Genomic DNA, 9,867 nt, shown 5'->3' on the forward strand with positions numbered 1-9,867 from the left:
TAACCACTCTTATACACCCTTGTATCGTTTAAGACCAATAGGATTAACTCCTTATCATCTCAAAGATAATCTCTTCTCGGATTTACGTCGACTAACTTATGGCATGATCTAACTTACGCGGATTTGGGTTGTAACACCCTCCCCCCTTAGGAACATTCGTCCTCTAATGTAAGGGTTTATGGGGAGTCTAACCCATCATGGATTCCGACGAAAATTTTCGGTTGAGTTTCCCCTATAAAATGGACACTAGCTAAACTTGTGAGTAGTTAAACCCAACCTATAGACTTATAAGGCAATACAAAGCATTATGGATATGTACATTATCTGCATATCACCATTTTGTATTAAAAAATAATATTCACAAGCTATTGCTTACCTCATATAGCTGTTTCACCTTCTAATGCGTCCTGCTTTCCCCCGGCATCCTCGTTATCTTCAATCTGGAACAGGTAAAGGATTTAGACTTCATCTCCTCTTCTACTTCCCATGTCATTTCTTCCGTAATCTTGTTCCTCCACAATACTTTGACAGAAGCTACATCCTTTGTTCTCAGCTTGCGGACTTGTCGATCTAATATAGCCACTGGCCCTTCTTCATATGTTAGATCCTCTGTAACTTGTACATCTTTGATAGGGATACCCGATAAGGGTCTCCAATACATTTTCTCAACATAGATACATAGAATACCGGGTGGAAACATTCCAATTCGGATGGCAATTCTAACTCATACGCAACCTGTCCAATTCGTCGAAGAATTTTGTACGGCCCGATATACCACGGACTAAGCTTACCCTTCTTCCCAAAATGCATAACACCCTATATCGGCGATATCTTCAGGAAAACCGAATCACCAACCTCAAATTCCAGATCACGACATCAAACATTTGAATAAGTCTTTTGCCTGCGTTGTGCCGTCCCCAGTCGCTCTTGTATCACTTTTACCTTCTCAATGGCTTGGTGAATCAAATCCGGCCCATATAATTCTGTCTCACCGACTTCAAACCATCCAACTGGTGATCTACATCTCCTCCTGTACAGTGCCTCGTACGGGGCCATTTTAATACTGGAATGGTAGCAATTATTGTAGGCAAATTCTATGAGTGCCAGATGGTTATTCCAATTCCCCTTTAAATCTAGAACACATGCTCGTAGCATATCTTCAAGTGTCTGAATGGTACGTTCAGCCTGTCCGTCATTCTGCAGATGGAATGCAGTGCTGAGATTCACTTGTGTGCCTAAACCCTTCTGAAAAAACCCCCAAAAGTTAGTCGTAAATTGAGCTCCTCAGTCTGATATTATAGATATCGGCACACCATGAAGCCTAAAAATCTCCTTGATATACAACTTCGCATAATCAGCCGTGTAAGTTGTCTTAATTGGCAGAAAATGGGCACATTTTGTAAGTTGATCAACTATCACCCAGATAGAGTCAAACTTATGATAAGAGCGAGGTAATCCAATAATGAAGTCCATATTAATCACCTCCCATTTCCAGGTTGGATACTCTATATTCTGAATCAATCCACCGGGTTTCTGATGCTCGATCTTTACTTGTTGACAATTATGACATTGGGCTACAAATTCTGCAATAGACTTCTTCATGTTGTCCCACCAATACTGCTCCTTAACGTCATGATACATTTTTGTCGAGCTGGGATGGATAGAATATCGGGACTGATGAATCTCAATCATAATCTTCTTTTGCAACCCTGCCACACTAGGCACACATAATCGGCCCTGGTATCTCAGTGCCCCATCTCATCCGATCTTGAAAGCTGTAGACTTACACTGCTGAATGCCCCCTCTCAATCTTACTAAAGTAGCATCTTTATATTGTCGTGCTTTTACCTCGGCTACCAAAGATGATTCTGCTATATTCTGTACAGTAACACCTCCGTCATCAGAGTCTAACAATCTGATTCTCACATTGGCCAGCTGGTGAAGCTCTTTGGTCAACCCTTGTCTACCTACCTCAATGTGTATTAAGCTTCCCATTGACTTACGGCTGAGAGAGTCTGCCACAACATTGGATTTACCAGGATGGTACAATATCTCGACATCGTAATCTTAAAGTAATTCAAGACACCTACGCTGCCTCAAATTCAACTCTTTCTGCTTGAAGATGTATTGTAAACTCTTGTGATCTGTGTAGATGTCAACATGGACGCCGTATAAGTAGTGCCGGCATATCTTCAAAGCATATATTACTGTAGCCAATTCCAAATCATGAGTCGGGTAATTCTTTTCATGCTTCTTCCATTGTCTTGGTGCATAAGCAATCACCTTCCCACGTTGCATCAATACGCACCCCAAACCTATACCTGAGGCATCACAATATACCACATAACCTTCTATTCCTTCTGGGAGAGTGAGCACTGGCACGGATGTCAATCGATTCTTTAGGTCCTGAAAACTACGTTCACAAGCGTCAGACCATTGAAACTTGGTAGCTTTCTGTGTTAACTTAGTCAATGGTGCTGATATAGAGGAAAAACCTTCTACAAACTGCCTATAATATCCTGCTAGCCCCAGGAAACTATGGACTTCTGACGGTGTTGTAGGTCTCGGCCAATTCTTCACTTCATCGGTCTTCTGAGTGTCGACACTAATACCCTCATCAGATATCACATGGCTAAGGAATGCTACTGAGTTCAGCTAGAATTCATATTTGGAGAGCTTAGCATATAACTTATGATCCTGAAGGGTCTGTAATACTATCCGCAAGTGGCCCGCATGTTCCGCCTCCGAACGAGAATACACTAGAATGTCATCAATGAATACGATCATGAAAACATCAAGATAGGGCCTAAATACACTATTCATGAGATCCATAAAAACTGCTGGGGTATTTGTTAGACCAAACGACATCACCAAGAACTCAAATTTCCCATATGTTGTCCGGAAGGCCGTCTTTGGAATATCCTTCTCCTTAACCCTCACATGATGATACCATGAACGTAAGACAATCTTGGAGAAATACTTGGCACCCTGGAGTTGGTCAAACAGGTCGTCAATCCTTGGAAGTGGATACTTATTCTTTATAGTAAACTTATTCAACTATCAATAATCGATATACATCCTTAACGACCCATCTTTCTTCCGCACGAACAAGACTGGCACACCCCAAGGTGAAGTGCCAGGCCTAAGGAAACCCTTATCCAGCTAGTCCTTCAACTATGCCTTCAACTCTCGCAACTCTGTCGGGGCCATCCTGTATGGAGGGATAGAGATTGGTTGAGTGTCAGGCAATGCATCAATGCTAAACTTAATCTCCCTTTCAGGAGGAAGGCCTGGAAGTTCATCTGGGAAAACATCTAGAAATGCATTGACCACGGGGATTGATTGTAGAGTAGGAGGCTTCGCCTCCACATCCCTAACATGAACAAGATGATATATCTAACCTTTTGAGATCATCTTCCTTGCCTTAAGATAGGAAAAAAACCTACCTTTCGGCGTAGCAATGTTCTCCTTCCATTCAATGATGGGTTCACCAGGAAACAGAAACCTAACCATCTTCGTACGATAGTCAACATTTGCATAGCATGAGGCCAACCAGTCCATTCCCATTATCACATCGAAATCAACCATTTCTAACTCAAATAAATTTGCCGAGGTCTAACAACTACAAATCATCACAGTTCAACCTTTATATACCCTTCTAGCAATCACAGAATCTCCTATCGAAGTGGATACCGCAAGTGGTTTACTTATCAATTCAGGTTCAACGCCAAACTTATTAGCCACAAAGGGTGTAACATATGATAATGTAGATCCCGGATAAATTAGCAGATATACATCATAAGAAATCACAGACAATATACCTGTCACAACATCCGGAGATGACTCGAGATCCTGTCGACCTACTAGAGCATAGGTTCGATTTTGAGCACCACTCAAACTCAGCACTGCACCTCTACCTCTACCATGACCTGTTGACTGTTGAAAACCCTATGCTGGAGGTCGAACTGATGAGGAAGAGCCAGACACATATCCAGTCGGCTGAGCCATACCACCACCTCCTCTGTTTGGACAATCACGCATCATATGTCCAGGTTGTCCGCAAGAATAGCACACATCGGAACCTCGACGGCAAAGTCCAAAGTGGTCCTTGCCGCACTGATCACAATGAGGTGTTGGGGGTCTCGTCTGACCAGTATCCCTATGATATTGTGAACCCGATGCCCTCGAACTCTGACCTGAACCAGAATAGGTAAATCAATCATACCGAGGCCTCTGAAACTGTGGAGGAGCACTAGCTACAGGTGGCACCGAACTCCTAGAAGACTGGTGCCTAATACTGCCTCTGAATTTATCAGAATACCCTGAAAATATCACCCTCTTATGCTTGCCCCTATCCTACTCCCTATATGCCCTTTGTTGGCGCTTACGATCCTCTAGGTTCTGGGCATAATCCTGAATACGGGAAATATCCATGCCCTATACCAAGGAGGCTATCGTGCACTCATTTATCAGATGTGGTCCCAACCCGTTCACGAACTAGTGCACCCTATCGCTCATCTCGGCCACCATATGGGGAGCATACCTTGCTAAACAATCAAACTGCATACTATACTCTCGTACACTCATATTACCCTGTCGAAGGTTCAAGAACTTATCGGCTCTAGCTCGCCGTATCTCAACTGGCAAGTAGTGATGAAGAAAGGCATCAAAAAATTCCTTCCACACAGCTGGAGGAGCGTTCGGAACCCTAGATCTCTCCCAACTATCATACCAGAAAATCGCTAAATCCCGTAACTGATAAGAAGCCAACTTTACTGCCTCCGTATCACTAGCATGCATAACCCGCAGTGTACGATGAACCTGATCAATAAAAGTCTGCGGGTCCTCCTTGGGGTCTGATCCGGTAAACACTGGAGGGTCTGAGCAGCTACCAAGCTAGTCAATAACTGCACCGCGTTGCGCATATTGTGGTCTGTAGTGCCAGACGGAGGAACTGGAGGTACTGGGTGCCTCCTAATATCCTCTGGAGGAGACGAAGAGGTATGAGACGGCATCTCACTCTAAGCCTCACTTTGGCATGCTCTGGCTGGAGGCACCATACTAGTATCCTCTCCCGCATCTGTATCAAGCTGCATACTAATCGCTTGCTTCCTAGTCGAAGGCATCGCTGAAACAAAACAAGGTGAATATTAGATATGAAAGCAAGCAAGAAGGAGACAGGTTGTCACGACCCAACTGGAGGGTCATGACTAGCACCCGGGCCATACTTGCCGAGCACCAACGTACATTTTATCTAACCTTCCTTATTATCTTTAAGGGCCGACAAGACCAATATAAATGAAAGACATGGATCATGAACATCCAATAATGAAAGATAATGTCATGAACATACGTAACATGGGACGACAAGACTGTCAAGAAACTATATATAAGGTACGAGCTACCATGGTGCCATGAAAGACTATACAACAAAAATCAGCCGACAAGGCATTCCAAACCATACATGAGTCGACACCTGTCTATGAGCCTCTAAAAGAACATAAGTGCTACAACATTGCCGGAACAGGGCCCCGACATACCCATAATGTCTATAACAAAAATGCATACCAAGACCACGGCAAGTCCGGAGAAAGGATCTTGCCAATAACGCTGAACCGGATAGCCTACTGTGATGGGGGAGCTGCGTCTACCCGTCTATCAGGACCTGCAGCACGACATGCAGCATCCACAAATAAAAAGGATGTCAGTACGAATAAAGTACTGAGTATGTAAGGCAGAATAGCATAAGTAAGAACAATAATGTAAACAGTGATAGGGAATATACAACCTGTGACATCTGGGTACCTCTGAGGGCTACTGACATGAAATACATGATACATACATATATATATACATAAACGTTTAAAACATATGCCTTTGTGGGCATCATCATCATCATATCGTACCCGGCCATAATAGGCTCGGTAAAACGTACCCGGCCATCATAGGGCTCGGTAGAATCGTACCCGGCCACGTGGAGCTCGGTAAAACCCAACTGATCAGTGGTTGCACAATAGGTGCCATACCCGGCCAACTATAGCGTGGCTCGGTAGAGTAAAATAGATACATATATATGATGCATGCTGGACTCATTGGAATCACATTTTGAACCTTTTGGAGTGACGTAAGGTCGGTATCCTTCGTACATGTTATTAGGATTAACCCTTCATCAAGAATCTTATAAGAATAAGGAGCTACCAACAACATTGATAATATAAGAATAAGAGAAGTAACATCAATATTAATCGTTTCATAAGAAGGGCAGCAATGTAAGTACTGCTAGCTTCTAAGAGTAGAGTATCTTTGGGAGCTCGTTCATTACATTATGTACAATTGGAGTCGTGCAAAATAATGAAGGGGATAGCCTCACATACCTTGTATATACTGCCCAACCTCAAGCTATGCAAATGTCACGACTCCTTAGTCTACAATAAGACAAATGACACTATCATTTTCGTTTAAGCGTCGTAACTATTATGTATCGACCACAACCTATTTTACGATGAAATGGACAGCACCTCCCCTATTTATATGACTTCACACAAGTCAATACAATCACCAAACAGCCCAAACAACATCATTAATAATCATATTGAGCCTCCAAAACAGTCCACCAACTAACAACATTACTACCAAGCCTTTCAATATATATTTCACAAGTTCTAGCATCAACGACTTAGCCACAACTTGGATAATCTTAAATATATATAGAGTAAGAGGTTCATTACCTTTAAACAGAAAGAACAACTCCAATTTGACCTTAATTTTCCTCGAAATATCCCTTCAATTCTGCCACAAGAACAAGGAAGCGAAACTAGCAATTAATTCGAGTTTTTCGGCACTAGAATTACTTTAGAAGACTTGAAATCACCTAGGGTTGATATTAAAAACTTGAAGGTGTATTTACAGAACATAAAGCACTTAAAACAACCTCCCACACGAGCTGGAACAACACAAAAATCAGCAACAACAAGAAAAACAAGAAACTTACTAGCACCACGGGATTCCCGACATTTGATTTGTGTTGTTTGCCCTTTGTTTGGGTCTTGGATCATGAGAGAACCTTGAGAGAATGTTTTTAGGTTTATAAGGTCTGAATATACTGAAAAATAATGACTTAAAACGGGGTTGAGTTATCTTATATATGTCCAAATGTCTTAAACCGCCTTTGTGGGCCCCATAGAGAGCAGCTTGGCGCACTCTCGCAAAAACGCAAATATCTCTCTATTCCGAGATCGTATCGACGAACGGTTTAATGCGTTGGAAACTAGACTCGTAGATCTTCAATTTGATAGGTAGATCACCCCATAATTCAAAGCACATTGGGAGTAAAATTCAGTAACATTTGACCTAAAGTTTAAGTAAAATTATAAACCTAAGTTGCGACAACTTTTATCGACTTTTATTTCATAACTCGCTTGACTTCAAGACTTATGATGCGGATATTATATGATTCAAATACATTAAAACAAGACCTCTTGGGACAGTTAACCACCTCTAGTGTTATCCGAAAATACGGGTTACAACATCCTTGATTAGCTTAACTTCAAATACTTGTTAACCACTCTTATACACCCTTGTATCGTTTAAGACCAATAGGATTAACTTATTATCATCTCAAAGATAATCTCTTCTTGGATTTACGTCGACTACCTTACGGCGTGATCTATGATATGCGAATTTGGGTTGTAACATCCTCTCCCCCTTAGGAACATTCGTCCTCGAATGTAAGGGTTTATGGGGTGTCTAACTCATCGTGGATTCCGACGGAGATTTCCGGCTGAGTTTCCCTTATAAAATGGACACTAGCCAAACTTGCAAGCAGTTAAACCCAACCTATGGCCATACAAGACTATACAAAGCATTATGGATATGTACATTATCTGCATATCACCATTTTGTATTAAAAAAAGAGTATTCACAAGCTATTGCTTACCTTATAGAACCGTTTCACCTTATAATGCGTCCTTCTTTCCCCCGGTATCCTCGTTATTTTCACTCTGGAATAGGTAAGGGTATTTAGACTTCATCTCCTCTTCTGCTTCCCATGTCATTTCTTCTATATTCTTGTTCCTCCATAATACTTTCACGGAAGCTACATCCTTTGTTCTCAGCTTGCGGACTTGTCGATCTAATATAGCCACTGGCAGTTCATCATATGATAGATCCTTTGTAACTTGTACATCTTTGATAGGGACGACCCGAGAAGGGTCTCCAATATATTTCCTCAACATAGATACATGGAATACCGGGTGGACAAATTCCAATTCAGATGGCAATTCTAACTCGTAAGCAACCTGTCCAATTCGTCGAAGAATTTTGTACGGCCCAATATACCGTGGACTCAACTTACCCTTCTTCCCAAAACGCATAACACCCTTCATCGGCGAGATCTTCAGGAAAACCCAATCACCAACCTCAAATTCCAGATCACGACGTCGGACATCGGAATAAGATTTTTGCCTGCTTTGTGCCGTCCTCAGCCGCTCTTGTATCAGTTTCACCTTCTCAATGGCTTGGTAAATCAAATCTGGCCCATATAATTCTGTCTCACCGACTTCGAACCATCCAACTGGTGATCTACATCTCCTCCCGTACAGTGCCTCATACGGGGCCATTTTAATACTGGAATGGTAGCTATTATTGTAGGCAAATTCAATGAGTGCCAGATGGTCATCCCAATTCCCCTTGAAATCTAGAACACATGCTCGTAGCATATCTTCAAGCGTCTGAATGGTACGTTCAGCCTGTCCGTCAGTCTGCGGATGGAATGCAGTGCTGAGATTTACTTGTGTGCCTAAACCCTTCTGAAAAGACCTCCAAAAGTTAGCCGTAAATTGAGCTCCTCGGTCTGATATAATAGATACCGGCACACCATGAAGCCTAACAATCTCCTTGATATACAACTTCGCATAATCTTCAGCCGTGTAAGTTGTCTTAACTGGTAGAAAATGGGCAGATTTTGTAAGTCGATCAACTATCACCCAAATGGAGTCAAACTTATGATAAGAGCGAGGTAATCCAATAATGAAGTCCATATTAATCACCTCCCATTTCCAGGTCGGAATCTCTATATTCTGAATCAATCCACTGGGTTTCTGATGCTCGATCTTTACTTGTTGACAATTAGGACACTGGGCTACAAATTCTGCAATAGACTTCTTCATGTTGTCCCACCAATACTGCTCCTTAACGTCATGATACATCTTTGTCGAGCCAGGATGGATAGAATATCGGGACTGATGAATCTCAATCATAATCTTCTCTCGCAACCCTGCCACACTAGGCACACATAATCGGCCCTGGTATCTCAGTGTCCCATCTCCTCCGATCTTGAAAGCTGTAATCTTACACTGCTGAATTCCCTCTCTCAATCTTACTAAGGTAGGATCTTCATATTGCCGTGCTTTTACCTCGGCTACCAAAGATGATTCTGCTGTATTCTGTACAGTAACACCTCCGTCATCAGAGTCCAACAATCTGATTCTCATATTGGCCAGCTGGTGAAGCTCTTTGGTCAACCCTTGTCTACCTGCCTCAATATGTATTAAGCTTCCCATTGACTTACGGCTGAGAGCGTCTGCCACAACATTAGCTTTACCGGGATGGTACAATATCTCGACATCGTAGTCTTTCAGTAATTCAAGCCACCTACGCTGCCTCAAATTCAACTCCTTCTGCTTGAAGATGTATTGTAAACTCTTGTGATCTGTGTAGATGTCAACATGGACGCCGTATAAGTAGTGCCGCCATATCTTCAAAGCATATATTACTGCAGCCAATTCCAAATCATGAGTCGGGTAATTCTTTTCATGCTTCTTCAATTGTCTTGATGCATAAGCAATCACCTTCCCACGTTGCATCAAT

General features: G+C 42.2%; 1 protein-coding gene across 1 annotated transcript; it reads right to left on the minus strand.

Moving 5' to 3' along the window:
* Window positions 1–876: 876 nt before the first annotated feature.
* LOC138909961 (uncharacterized) lies at window positions 877–9,229 on the minus strand. Its single transcript, XM_070201177.1, has 6 exons — window positions 8,555–9,229; window positions 8,298–8,488; window positions 8,025–8,168; window positions 2,322–2,655; window positions 1,849–2,015; window positions 877–1,245 (listed from the first exon to the last, which is right to left on the minus strand). The coding sequence occupies exons 1-6, from the start codon at window positions 9,204–9,206 to the stop codon at window positions 877–879; spliced, it is 1,857 nt and encodes a 618-aa protein (XP_070057278.1). The 5' UTR covers window positions 9,207–9,229.
* Between the last annotated feature and the right edge of the window lie 638 nt (window positions 9,230–9,867).

The sequence above is a fragment of the Nicotiana tomentosiformis genome, chromosome 4 (genome assembly GCF_000390325.3).
Source record: "Nicotiana tomentosiformis chromosome 4, ASM39032v3, whole genome shotgun sequence".
Lineage (NCBI taxonomy): Eukaryota > Viridiplantae > Streptophyta > Magnoliopsida > Solanales > Solanaceae > Nicotiana > Nicotiana tomentosiformis.